Source organism: Octodon degus, unplaced genomic scaffold, assembly GCF_000260255.1.
Source record: "Octodon degus isolate 3935 unplaced genomic scaffold, OctDeg1.0 scaffold00011, whole genome shotgun sequence".
NCBI classification, from domain to species: Eukaryota; Metazoa; Chordata; class Mammalia; order Rodentia; family Octodontidae; genus Octodon; species Octodon degus.
In genome coordinates, this window is record NW_004524587.1 from 13419601 (window position 1) to 13433718 (window position 14118).

Genomic DNA, 14118 nt, shown 5'->3' on the forward strand with positions numbered 1-14118 from the left:
AGGGATTGAGCTCGGGCTTGCGTGTGCTAAATTCATAGTGTTCCCCCACCCCACCCCAAACCAGTGGGTTCTCAGATTCTAGCCTGTAACAGAACTGCTTAAACACTTGTTAAAATATGGATTACAGGGTTCCATCCCTCCATTCCTGGGTCACCAGATCTGAAAGGGGGGCAGGGACTGTGCCTAACATTCCTGGTGCTATTCATTAGCCAGCGTCCACGCAGACACAGCTCCAGCCATGAGGACTCAATGCGGAAGGGCCACGCCTGTTGGCCCACCACAGTGTCACCAACACTGACATACTCCAGAAACACCAAAAATAACGACACTCCTGGAATTAGAGGAATTCAAAGAATGGATGGGCCATGTTGGTGGTCCCTTAGCCCCAGGAACTTGAAGAAGAGTCAGATGTCCTCGTTAATTCTCAGAGAGGAGAGATGAGCGGTACTCACGCAGCAGAGCCAGGACAGCCCCCAGGATGGGGAGGATGAAGCCGCCCTTCCAGCGGTCGGGGCAGGACTCCATGTGGCCCCGGCAGTCGCACACGGTGGCTTTGATCACTGTTAGCTGCTCATTGTTGCCGTGGTCAGACAGCGAGAGGTGTACATCGTATGTATCTTGCTTCAGGAACTTCTTCAGGGACAAGGCCACTGCATCTCCTGCAGTGGCGAGACAGTGTTTTAGTTGGGGATGCCTTAAGTGGTGGGGACCGGGTACTCCATGATGGAAGGTTTGAGAACGACCTCCGCAACCGAGCGAGAGAAGCAGATCGAAAGCAGCCTTCCGCCAAGTGTTAATAATAATTATCTGGGGCTGGGTAGAGGGCATGCTTAGCACGTGGGAGGCCCTGGGTTCTATCATCCAGCACCCAAAATAATATTAGGCTAAAGTGAAATTTAACATCAAGGAAAGGATTGTTAAAATAGAAAAATAAATTCATTTTATTACTATTACCATTTTTTTTTTGTGTGTGTGTGGCTGGCTCAGCCTGCCTTAGGGGAAGTGCTGGCACAGCATGTAGTGCTGGGGATTGAACCTCTGTCCCTGTGAGTTATCTCGTTGGCCCTTTATTATTATTTTTAAAAAATCTCTTTATTTTGTACAGGGTCTCACTACACAGCTAGGACTCCCAGTGATCCTCCTGTCTCTTGTCTCCCCAGTGCTGGGATTATAGGCGTGTGCCACCATACTGGTTTTGGTGGCCAGTGTGGCGTACCCAGGGTTCCAGGGCCAGCATGGCATGCTCTACTAGGGACTGAGTTTGGATCCTTGCACTTGTCAGGCAGGCTCTTAAACCACTGAGCTAGGGGCCGGGGAGATGGCTCTGTAGAATAAGCGCTTGCTTGGCAAGCGCAAGGGCCTGAATTTAATCCCCAGTTCCACAAAAAAAAAAAAAACCCAAAACAAAACACTGAGCTATCTCCCCAATCCATTATTTTTTTCTTGTACAGGATCTCACTACACAGCTCGGACTCACAACGATCCTCCTGTTTTCAGCCTCCTCAGAGCTGGGGCTGGGATTACAGGTGAGCACCACCATGCCCAGTCTTGGTTACCAGCTCAGTACACCCGGGAGTGGGGCCAGCAGGGAAAGAACCCGACAACCACAGTATTTCAAAAATTGGAATTGCTAGGCATGATGGTGCAGGCTTATAATTTCAGCACTTAAGAGTCTTGAGACCAGCCTGGGCTACAAAGTGGCACAGGGCCAGCTCACTGCATAGTTAAGACCCTGTCTCAAAAAGATGAAGAAAGGGAGGGGGAAGTGTACTTCCAATAGTCACGTGATGCAGATCAATAGCTTCTTGGTGCCATTAGCTGCTAGCCTGTCCTTTGCCTCAAAAGAACACATTATTCTTTTGTTTGTTTTTGTTTTTTTGTGGAGCCAGGGATTGAACTCAGGCCCTTGTGTTTGCCAAGCAAGCACTTATTCTACTGAGCCATCTCCCCGGCCTCAGAACACATTATTCTTATTCTTCCCAAGCGGTAACTAACCTAACTGCTTAATATTTATATTAATTTGCCCATTTGAACATTCACTGCCAGTTATTTTTTTTGGGGGGGTGGCTGGCTCAGCCCACCCTCGGGGCAGGGCTGGTGCAGCATGTGGGCTTGCCCAAGCAGGTGCTCTAGACTGCTGAGCTATCTCGCCAGCCCCTCGCTGCCAGTTATTATTCCATATTATTATGTTTTAGGTATTTAGTACAGGGTCTACAGGGTTTTACTACATATAACAGATTCGTAGTGATCCTCCTGTTTTTAGCTTCCCAGGCGCTGGGATTACAGGCGTGGGTTGAGTTGTTTTAGTGCACCCCAGGGGCAGGACCAGCATGGCCCACACAGCAAACTCAGAGTGAGGAGATGCAGGCTATGTTTACAGCTAAGGAATGTGGGCCAGGGGTCCTGATAAGCGGCCTCTGGTTTAGATCACATCCAGCTTTCTTGGGAGGTGGGTTGTGTGGGTAGAACTTTTACCAGCATGCTGGATTTTCCTCAGAAACCTCCCTCCACCATCATTAGGACAATCACAAATGACCTGACTCCCCCCGCACCTCCCCTCCCCGCCAGGCCTGCAGGCCTCTTGCAGCACTGACCACAAACTATTTCCTATAAAAAGTCTCTACCCATGGGCTGGGATATACGGGGTGTGTGTGTGTGTGTGTGTGTGTGTGTGTGTGTACACACCCATAAGAAGGCCAGGGGTAGAATTTCCTGTTCCCACTTAGCTGTGACAGACAGAGAGCTGTGTAGTCTGAGTATCTGGCATTTCACATGGCAAGGCCAGCATGGGCACCTCGCCAGCAGCCCTGGACCATGCTGGAGGGCCGATTTATGGCAGGAGTGACTAAGTGGACACTTATATATGCCAGCCCCTTCCCCTACCCCCGACCTCAACTTGAAGAGGCAGGAACTGTTATGAACCTTAATTTATAAGTACAGAAGTTGAGGCTGAAGGAATCAAGCTAAGTAGCGCAAGGTCACATGGGTGACTGTCCCTGATAAGAGAAACAAGAGCAAACAGAACAAGTAAATAAATCTAAGCCAAGAACCAGGTATCACAGTATTACGTTGAGGCGCTGCTGGTCCCTTGGGGATCTGGCCACACTCTAACGGAGTGCTGATTGTTGCTGGGAAGAAATGGCACTGGAGGTGGGCCCACGCATTCACTTATTAATTGCTGCAGCAGCTGGCAGGAAGGAGCACAACTCTCTGAGGCACACACAGGAGTTCCGTCGCTTGCCCACAGCCCAAAGCTGCTGCGCAGTAAATGAAGGGGTTGGGTCTTGAACGAAGCATCTGGCTCCAGAGCTCGGGCTCTTACAGGACACATTCAAGGAGCAAAAGTATATGGTTTCTAGGTCACCAGGGGCTAAGAGGAGACCAGTGTGGGCTCTGCAAAGGAAGGGCGCTGGATCTACACACCAAAATCACAGGAATCATAAAAGGAAAATATGGGTGTCTGAGGCAGTGCTGGGAATCCTTGCCAAGCCAGGCTTAACCACCCGAAACCGCACGCTCAGGCTCTTAGGGGCAGAGTCAGAGCGTGCCGACTCTTCAGCCCCTCCTGGGAAGCCCCTTGTCCCAGGAGAGGCAGCTCCCCTGGCAGCTGCACAGCGCGTGGGGCTGGCTTCTCCTCTCATGCTCCCCACCCCAAGGGGCAGCTGACAAATCCCCAAGGCTGAGAACTTCCAAGCGGGAGGGCTGGAAGGAGGCAGGACAGGAGGTGGATGGGAACGTGGGCCAGAGGCTCTGGAGTCCAAGCCTGGCTTCAAATTCTTTTTGTTAATTTTTATCAGTACACGTTTGTAGTACGGGGGGCTGGGGATCTAGCTTAGCAGCATAAGCACATGCCTGGCAAGTAGAAGGTCCTGAGTTTGATCTCCAGCACTGCATTAAAAAAAAAAAAAAAAAAAGTATGTTTGCAGTACATAGTGATTATAATCACTGTGGGGAGCTGAAACATAGACATAATCCATTTAATTCCTTTTATGTCCCCTTCTCCTCCATCCTCCTTCATCCATCTCTTGGTCTTCTACTTTGCAAAAGATCTCCCTATGTCCTATTATATATGTTCTGGCTTCAACTTCTACTTCTCACCTATGCTGGGCCCTTCGGGATGCTCTTTAACGCCCCTCTCCACAGCCTTGCTTTGTATATGGGGCTAAAAACACTGGTCAGTTTGGTAGATACATTAAAAAAGAAAGAAAAGAAAAGGCAGGCAGGCAGACTCCAGAAACAAACCAAAACAAGAAAAACCAAGTGTGATGGTGCATACCTGTAATCCCAGTGCTTGGGAGGCTGAGGCAGGAGGATGCCAGATTTCCAAGAGTTTGAGGCCCGACTACACTATATACAGTACTGAGTTCACGGCCAGCCTGAACTACATAGTGAGACCTTGTCTCAAAAACAAATTTTAAAGGGCCTGGGGCATGTAGTTCAATATAGAAGGCCCAAGGTTTTTTTTTTTTTTTTTAATTTTATTTATTTGTGTGTGTGTGTGCGTGTGGCCAGCTCAGCCCACCAGGGGGCGGGGCTGGCTGGCATGTGGTGCTGGGGAATTGAACCGCGGTCCCTTTGCTTTGCTAAGCTTGTTCTAAGTAGGTGCTCCAGACTACTGAGCCATCTCACCAGCCCCAGGCCCAAGGTTTAATCTCCAGTATTTTTTTTTTTAAGATCCAGATTAAAATCTTGGTGCCAGTATTTTCTGTGAGTTGTGATGCCTGTGGCAAGCTACCTAAGCTTCTGTGAGCCCTGGTTCTCTCATCATGCACATGGGAGCCAGTAAACCAACAGCACTGGCTCCTTTACAGGCTTGATGTGAGGATTAAGCAGTTCAGTGCGAAGCACCTGAAGTGGGTCAGGCCCATAGCAGGCTCATTCAGCAAGTGGCAGCTGTTATGTGCTGGAATGCAGGACTATGTGTGCATATGTATGTGTATGTACATGATACTGAGGCTCCAACCCTGGGGTCTCCCACCTGCCAAGTGAGCATCTGCCCACTGTGGTAGGACCCTAGTCCTGCACTGGGTCCTGACTTGCTGGGTGACACCAGCCAAATTGCTCCCCTCTGCCTTGCCTTCCATCTATGCAGATGCACACAGGAGGCCAACAGCTAGGTGGGGTGTATGTGGTGCTGGGAGACCCACCAGCAGCCTCACAAACACAAGGCAAGTGCTCTGCCACTGGGTCATGTTCCTGAGACACATCCTGACCCAGAGGGAACCAAAGGACTTCCGAAACAGGACTCTGAGTGGGGTCCTGGCACGAGGCAGACACACACCCAGCAGAACCAGTCCCCCGCCTGCTAACACCACTTACCTTTTTCACTGACTTCTGCCACCCAGGAGATGTCTGAGTCGAGAATGAGTCGGGCCTGGAAAGGGTAGGAGTTGGGGGACAGGTCCTTGTCTGTTATGTTCAGCACTTGGGGCACCGGATTTTCGTTGCAGATGGTGATATGCTGGGGCTCAGGAACTGGGCCATGGTCATTGATGTCGGTGAGTGTTAGCAGGAGGGTCCCCGTGCCTGTGGCGGAAGGGCTCCCTGTTCATAACGACACACAGGATCTCTTTTCAGCATCTGCCTAAGGCTGACACAGGAAGAATGTTAAGCTTGCCCAAGACCTACTCAGTCATCCTCAGAAAGGCTCCTGCTCACCACTCAGCTCGACCCCTCGAGTCCCTCTGTGCCACAGCTTCAGGATACGTCAAACCAGTGGTGCCAAGTACATAGCAATCAAGCTGTCCTGACTTGTGTCTACAGCAGACATCACTAATCAACCTCGGTACAGCTCAGCCACAACACCCAAACAAGTCCTGACAATCTATCACAGAATGAAACCCTCTGGCCACTTTGGGAATGATCCAGCATTTGTTGATGAGCTTCAGGGAACTTGCCTCCAGAACTCATCAACTTCAGACTGACTTGCTGTCCACCCTCATCCTTTGCTGTGTAGGGGACACGGTGGGGCATGTGACACGGGAAGCAAAGGCATTCCTTGTGGAAGGGTTGGGCGGAAGCACTCACCATCATCAGTGGCCAAGACCGTGACTTCATAGATGTTGTTCCTCACAAACCGCTCGTCCTCTCGGTCTAGGAGGCCTGCAGCAGTGACCTGCCCACTGTCTGGGTCCATTGCTAGCCACCCAGCTGGGTCTCTCAGGATGTGGTAGCTGGAGGGGACGAATAGAGAAGGGACACATCCAGAGTACTTGGAATTCTACTGCCACCTTTCCAAACCTCTTCAGGCCAACTACAGGGGGTCACTGGGCTCTTAAGCCCCCACAGGAAAAGCATCTTATACAGATAGAGCCTGGAGTAGCAGATGGAGGCCCAGCAGGGATATACAGGCAAGGAGAGGATGTATCTGTCCCTGGCCCCCTAACGAAGAATCTTCAGCCACAAGCATAGTAGGAAGGAGAGGCCCAGTGCAAGGGTGATATTCCAAATATTGAACAATCTTTGAAAACTGGAACAACCCACTCCATTGTACTGGTGCATTTGGCTAACTCAGAGCCCAGTCCCCTCAAGTACCTGATTTTCTGATCCTGCTCATCAGGGTCCTGTGCAGTGTAGACACAGACAACTTCCCCAGTGGAGATACCCTCCTGGACCTCGATGACTTTGGAGGGCGGGACAAACACAGGGGCCTCATTCACATCCTCCACATGGACCACGACAGTGGCTGTAGAGATCGGGAGCTTCACCACAAAAGGAGCCTCATTCTTCACTTCTACAAATAGTGTATGCTGGTTTTGGGCCTCAAAATCCAAGCCCTACAAGGGAAAAAACAAGGACTGGAACCGCCATTTTGTGAGGCCCGTGGACATCAGAAGGGTCCACAGTGACACAGTGGAGACCCCCACCAACAATAATCCTGTTGTATCTGTTTTTGCTAAACAGACATCTAGAGGACTTCTCACAGTCGGGTGGTGACATTAGGGGGTATTTTAGAAAGTAACAGAGACATTCCAGTTGTCATGCCTAGGGGTGCAACTGACATTTATAAGCTGAGGCTGGGATGTCATGCCCCACAATTTTGTGAACACAAAGGACTGACCCTACATCCCATGTGATGTCACTATCTCCTTTGACATTTTTATATTCATGGATGTGAAAAAATGTGTTTATAATTAGAGTCTAGAATATGTTTTACATGTAAACAAAGTTTTTGGTATGGTTTTAATATATACTGAATTCTCCAGGACTACAACTTCTGAGAGAAGCTTGTAACTTAATTTGTTTAGGGCTTTTTCAAGAATTTGCTCAGTTTTGAAAAGACATCAAAACCATTTGTGGTATGTGTCACGAGGGCAACATCTGCTGCATCCACTGCATTTGTGCGATTCTGCAAAGAGATTCAAGGAATGGCCACTTCTCTATGTTTTCTAGTGTAGTTGTGCCCAAAAGTTTATGTATTAAAGTGCTTGTAGTCAGTAACTTTTCTGGAATAACTTGTGGATTTTACAGTTGGAGTGCTTACTTTTCTAAGAAGCATGAGTTAGCTAAGCTGTACTGTAAATGAACTTAATCTCGCCATGTAAAAAAAAAAAAAAAAAAAGTACCATTATAGTGTTTGTCATAAACAGGGACAATGAATCTTTTCTTTCCTTTGAATACTGGGTGTCAAACCCAGGGCTTGTGTGTATTAGGCAAGTCCTTTACCACTAAGCTATATCCTAAGCGCCCCAAAGGGTAGTTTTTTAAGTATTACGTGAAGCCTTGCTTCTCCAACTAGGCCTTTTTTTTTTGGTGGAACCAGGGATTGAACTCAGGCCCTTGTGCTTGCCAGGGAAGCGCTTATTCCACTGAGCCGTCTCCCTAGCCCCAACTAGGCCATTCTTGACAGTAAACAAGACAAAAGAAAACTCAGACCTGTTTTTGAAGCACCAATTGTATTTGACCCAACCTATGCCATATTCCCCAATGAAAACAAAAGTTCACAGAACCTTAAATAACTTTTTTTTTTTTTTGGAGAGGCAATAATGTGCCTACTAAGTAATTAAAAACATTTTGCTATCTAAACATCTTTTTTTCCCCCTGGTACTGGGGAATCAAACTTAGGACCTTGTGCTTGCCAGGCAGGTGCTTATTCATCCCCGGCCCAACATCTAGATATGTTAAAGAATAATGCAAAATTAGCATGATTTCAGGATAAGACCTTGGAGGGCAGCGCTGAGAGGGCAGCGCCATGCCACTACTCCCACTTTGGCCGCACACAGGCGGTGGCCCTTGTCCTGGCAGCTACCGCAGGTGAGGCCCCTGCTTGAAGCCCAAGTGGACTCACCTTCCTGGTTGTCAGGATGCCCTGGTTGCTCTCAGGATGGGTAGTGATGGTAAAGTGGTCCCCGTTGTCACCTCCCACAATGTGGTAGGTGGCACGCCATGCTGGAGAGTTTGGGGCATCCATGTCCGTCACTATCAGCCTCTGTACCTCAAAGCCCACTGCATTCTCAGGTACCTGGGCCTCATACTGTCAGAGGAGAAAACAACACAATCAGAGGAGAGATTGACCATCTGAGAAGCTGCTCCGCTCTTCAGGGACCTGTGACCCTCCTCAGCACTACTGGGGAGCCCTGAGGCTTCATCTGTTCTTGGGCTACCAGCTCCCTTAGCAGCCACACAGGTATGGAAGGTCCCAAGCACTAGCCTGACAGGTTGCAGGACAAACCATGTCACCCCTGGGTCTGCCTTCCCTTCTCCTGGGGTGTAATGCTCCCGGAATCTCACTGGTTTTAGTGTCTAAGCGCTTGACAAGTGTAGCTAGCTCATACACCTAACTCACTGAGGTCAGTAGTCTATAAAGAAGGTGCAAAGAAGGGCAGATGAGTTAGGCGTGGTAGCACATGCCTGTAATCCCAGCACTCAGGAGGCTGAGGCTTGAGGATTGCTGTGAGTTCAAAGCTAGCCTGTCTCAAAAAAACAAAAACAAAAGAAGGGCAGATCCCTGACTGTGATAGGGTACCAGCTAGAACTTCTATGGAAGTTCTGGGGCTGGGAGAAAAGACTGGGAAGTCAACTGCTCAGAATACCTGGGGCATGGAGGCAAGGCTGGGTAGGGACTAAGCCCAGAGCTCATGCATTCTGAACAAGTGTTTTACTACCGAGCTGCATTTCCAGCTTTTCAGAATAAATTTTTAATAAGTTGTACAAAGTCCCAAGTCTGATTCCCAGAACCAAGCAAACAAAACAAAACAAAAATCTGATGAAAAACACTAAAGATTATAGTACTCAGTGAACTAAAGCTCCTGCTTAGGTATGTGCAGGGACCGGGGTTTGATCCCAGCATGTCATGCAGGCCTTGCCCCCAGGACGCACTGAGACAGCGGAGAGACTGGGCATGGTGGCGCACACCTGTAACCCCAGCACCTGGGAGGCTAAAAACAGGAGGATCACTACAAGTCCAATCTGTGTAATGAGACCTTGTACTAAATACATTTTTTAAAATTAATTAATTAATTAATTTATTGTGTGTGTGTGTGTGTGTGTGTGTGTGTGTGTGTGTGTGGCCAGCTCAGCCCACCAGGGGGCGGGCTGGCTGGCATGTGGTGCTGGGGAATAGAACCGCGGTCCCTGGGCTTCGGGCTTCGCTAAGCTTGTTCTAAGTAGGTGCTTTAGACCACTGAGCCATCTCACCAGCCCCAACTAAATACATTTTTTTTTTAAAATTAAAATTATACACAGTAAAAGACACACTGCCAACAATTGCCCCAAATACAGCCCCCTCACTTCAAATACACCCATCCTATCATTTTTGCTATTCTCTGAAGCAGTTCTGGATGTTCTCTTTCATGAGTATCTTTCTTTAGTTGGGCTGCCATCTGCTTTGATATCCTGAATCAATTCAAAATTCATCTTTTGCAGTCATTTTGACTTGGGGGAAAAGCCAGAAGTCAACAGAGTTCCAGATTCAATGAATGAAGGTCACGCTATAATCGTTTTGACAGAAATTCCCATAAAAGTTTTGAATCAAGGCCAGGTAAGATAGCTCAGTGGCATAAGTACCTGCCTGGCAAACCCAAGGTCCTGGGATCGATTTCCTGTACAAAAGAAAAAGAAGTTTTGAATCAAGCCAGGATATCATGGCAGCCAGGAATGACATTCAGACAAGACTTCCAGAACTGCTTCAGAAAGCAAAGGAGTCTGAATTAAGGGGAAATGGACTATCTTGAGGGAGGAGTAATGGCAATATGTCTTTTACTATACTAAATTTTACCATTAGCTTTTTTCTTTTTGGGACAGGGTTTCATTACGTAGTTCAGGCTGGCCTTAAACTCATGTTGTAGCACAGGCTAGCCTCAGACTTGCAGCAATCCTCTTGCCTCAGCCTCCTGAGTGCTCCTCCCCTGTAAGTTCTCATGTCAACAAAGATTTTCATACTGTGCACTAACCTTGACAGAACAGTGTTAAGAATTATACACATACCATTTGACACTCAGAACAATGTAAGAGTATTATCAGCCTCACTTCCAACTAGGAACCTGGTACAGAGGGTTAGAACAGTTTGCCTGAGGTCACACAGCCAGTGAGCTGCGAGACGTGGACTGGAAGCCACATGGATGGGTTTCAGAGTTTCATAAGAAAGGGAAAACCTTAGTCCACCATTAATGAGGGAAGCGATGGAGGAGCGTTCCTTACCTTCTGGGGGTCAAACACAGGAGGATTGTCATTAGCATCAAGGATTTCCACTATCGCCACTGCTGTGGTAGTGGAGCCATTCCCATCCATGTCTGTGGCCAGGACGGTCAGTGTGTAATTGGGGACTTTCTGGGGAGAAAAAGAGGTGTGGGGAGCCCACTATGAGTCTGTTCCAAGAAGCCCCCACATGGGCTCCGGGAAGCAGTCTTGGCCGGGTGCTGGGTTTCTCCCTCACAATTTTCTCACAACTCCTTGACCTGTGCTCCCCCCGACCGTACCAAACAGGAGCAGAAGGTGGTGCTGGGCCTGTCTTGGGGACCATCCTGGCCCCCAGCTACTCCACAATGAGAGCTGTGAGTGTGGATTTATACGGAAGTATTTATTAGGAAACAGAAGGCAGCTCCGATAGCCATGGAGCGAATCCCACTTTGTGGCACACCAGGGACACATCCGGGAACATGCACACCAAGTGAGCCGTTCCAAGAGGAAATGAGAAAACCTCCAAAGTAGCTGAAGCCTGCATTTCACGGCTGCTTCCTCGGCCTCACAGGAGTCTTCATGAAACTCCAGCAGCAGCCCACTGGCCCAGGGGGCTGCGGGCCATCAGCACGTGAGCAGTGTGGCGCCACCCAGTGTCCTTGGTCCTGCCATGACCTCAGCATCAGGTTCAGTGTGGGCAAGGCTGGCAGGCACCCAAGGGCCACTCACCTCCCGGTCCAGGCCGCTGGAGATGACATTGATGCTGCCCGTGCTCCGGTGGATGGTGAACATGAGGTCATGTGGGTCCTTTGGTTCTTGGCTGTGGATGGAGTAAGCAACCACCCCGTTGTCGGTGTTGATGGCATCGTCCTCATCAGTGGCTGTCACCTGCATCACTGAAGTACCTGGGGACAGGAAGGGCGAGTGAGTCCCTTTCTCTCCCGGCTCTGATTCCAGCCGTGCCTACTTCTGGAACTCTGAGGGGCTCTGCTCTGCTCAGCAGCTTGGATCTGTCCTCTGCTTGCTAGCTGGCATTCACCTCCCGCTCTCTCCGCATTTAGCACTCTGACCTTCACTTAGGACGACAGCCTTATTGACATCCCTTTTGCAGCCTGCTAGGACTATGAGCCTAAATCCTGGTGAACACTATATTCAATTTTGGGAGAAGTTTTGTTTGTTTACAAATATGGGCTTGTTCTTGCCACCTCATCCCTTCTGCCAGTTGTAATAGCTGGAGCTCTAGCGGCTGCAGTGAGGTAACCATGAGCACGAAGCTCCAAAGAGCAACAAAACAAAACAGAAGAAACCTAGTTCTAATTCTTTGAATTCCAGTGTGGATCTGCTGACTGGCTACTTCTAGACTTCCTAAATATAAAGCAAGCGAGGGGGAAAGGGAGAGAAGAAGGGAAAGGGAGAAGAAGAGGGAGAGGGGGAGGGGTTTCATTTTGTTCAAGACTATTTTTTGTTGTGGGAATTCATGTAATCGGAAGTCTAATCAACTCACTGTCCCTGAATTTTCATCAACAGAGAAAAACTTTCCCTCCATCAGCATCTGTCTCTGAAGCTGTTAATATGCATCTACTGTGATCCCAACATCTATGTCCGCTGGTTGCCCACAGTCCTCTTTTCCATCTCAGGTAGTTTTTTTCCACTCTCCATATGCCAGGTTCAAGTAAGTATCTTCCAACCCTTGCTGCCACCTTCACTGAAAAACTCTATGTCAAGTGCTTTGTAGTAATAATACTACGTACATGCTTTTACTTTCTTTTCTGTTTCTTCTTTTTCTTCTAGTTCTCTGGATGGAACCTAGGTATGCATGCTAAACATGTGCTCTAACCATTCAACTGTACCCCCAGTGGCACAATTTTTCTAATCTTCAAGACCATCCTTAAGCCCATTGTCACCAAGAACATACCCATACTTGTGGCTGGTGAAAAGGCAAGGCCTGTATTCAAATCTCAAGTCTTTGCAGCCCCGTGTAGCTGTTGAGATTACTAGATACAGTCATGAAAGACCCAATGAAAATCTGGGCATCTGAGATGGATACACACTTCACAGATGAAGAGATACAAGTAGTAAATAAATTGGTGAAAAATGTTCAACACCATTGGTCATTTCAGAAATTTAAATTAAAACAAAACTGAGATTCTATCTCACCCAGGAAGAATGGCTATTATCAAGAAATCAATCAACAACAAATGCTGGTGGTGGTGGGGAACACTTTTCCACTGTGGGTGGGAGCGTAGACTGCTACAACCACTGTGGAGATTCCTTAAAACACCAGGATTAGGAGGTCCCATTTACCTAGCTATTCCCCTCTTTGGTATTTTCCAGAACTGAAAACATACCACAGCGATATATGTACATCCATGTTTATAGCAGCACAATTTTGTCATAGCTAAATCCCAGAAACAACCTAGATGCCCATCAACTGAGGAATGGATAAAAAAAAGTTGTATTTTTATACAATGAAGTACTATTCAGCTATAAAGAAAGATGAACTAGAGGCTGTTATAGGTCTAACCAAAGGAATCAAGGGTGGTGAGATCCAGCAGGGCATGGCGGTACATGCGTATAATCCCAGCACTGGGGAGGCTGAGGCAGGAGGATCACAAGTTGGAGGTCAGCTTGATGGGGCCTGGATATTGCTCAGTGGCACAGCACCTGCCTATAAAGCACAGGGGCCTGAGTTCAGTTCCCAGTACCAAAAAAGAAAAAGGGCCAGCCTGAGGTACATAGCGAGTTCAAAGCCAGCTTGAATGACATGGTGAGACCCTATCTTAAAAAAAAAAAAAAAGCAGTGGTGGTCACTTTCCAGTATTCAAGGGTCTGGACTGACTTGTACATGGTTCAAGAAGTTGCTGCAAAGCTAGGTCTGACCACAGTGGACCCATAGTCCTCTTACCAGGCCGGGCTCCCTCCAAGACACCCCCATGGAAGACCTCCTGAGTGAACTTGGGTCTGTGGTCATTCTGGTCTGTCACGACGATGGAGATATTCCTGGGCTGCTCCACAGAGGCACCATTCTCTGACACAGCGTGGGCAAAAAGCTGTGGGTACAGAAGCCCGCGGTCAGCCCGGTGCTTCCCTCCTTCTGGGCTCCTGCTGCAGGGGGGACACTTATGCTGGGTGTTGAAGGCTACTTGCCTCATACTTGGCAATCTTCTCCCGGTCCAATGGCTTATTCAACATCAACCACCCTGTCTCCTTGTCAATGTCAAAGATGCCCTCTGGCGGGCTATCTGCCCCAGGCCCTGTGATGCTGTAGAAAATCTTGGTGCCTTGGTCTTTATCAGATTTGAGCTGAAAGCAAAAGAAAACAGTAGCTGATTGCCACAAAGAAGTGTCTGGAGAGGGTCACAGCCTTAGGAGGATCTGCTCACCCGACGGGGACTTGCTCTGTGGGCCTAACACTCCACAGCAGGAAACCTCTCACTCAAGCCTTTTGTCTTTTTTTTTTTTTTTTTTTTTTTTTTTTTTTTTTGGAGACAGGGTCTCACC

General features: G+C 48.4%; 1 protein-coding gene across 2 annotated transcripts in view; it reads right to left on the minus strand.

Annotated features, from left to right (window-relative positions):
• The window catches only part of Cdh3 (cadherin 3), a 52100-nt gene that overhangs the window by 5020 nt on the left and 32962 nt on the right, over window positions 1–14118 (minus strand). For both annotated transcript variants that reach the window (XM_023709395.1, XM_023709394.1), the window contains exons 5-13: window positions 13765–13920; window positions 13523–13667; window positions 11347–11522; window positions 10639–10767; window positions 8288–8473; window positions 6535–6776; window positions 6028–6173; window positions 5320–5544; window positions 453–659 (exon numbers count right to left, since the gene is read on the minus strand). In XM_023709395.1, the coding sequence (XP_023565163.1) occupies window positions 453–659; window positions 5320–5544; window positions 6028–6173; window positions 6535–6776; window positions 8288–8473; window positions 10639–10767; window positions 11347–11522; window positions 13523–13667; window positions 13765–13920 (1612 nt within the window). The remainder of the gene's footprint in view (window positions 1–452; window positions 660–5319; window positions 5545–6027; window positions 6174–6534; window positions 6777–8287; window positions 8474–10638; window positions 10768–11346; window positions 11523–13522; window positions 13668–13764; window positions 13921–14118) is intronic.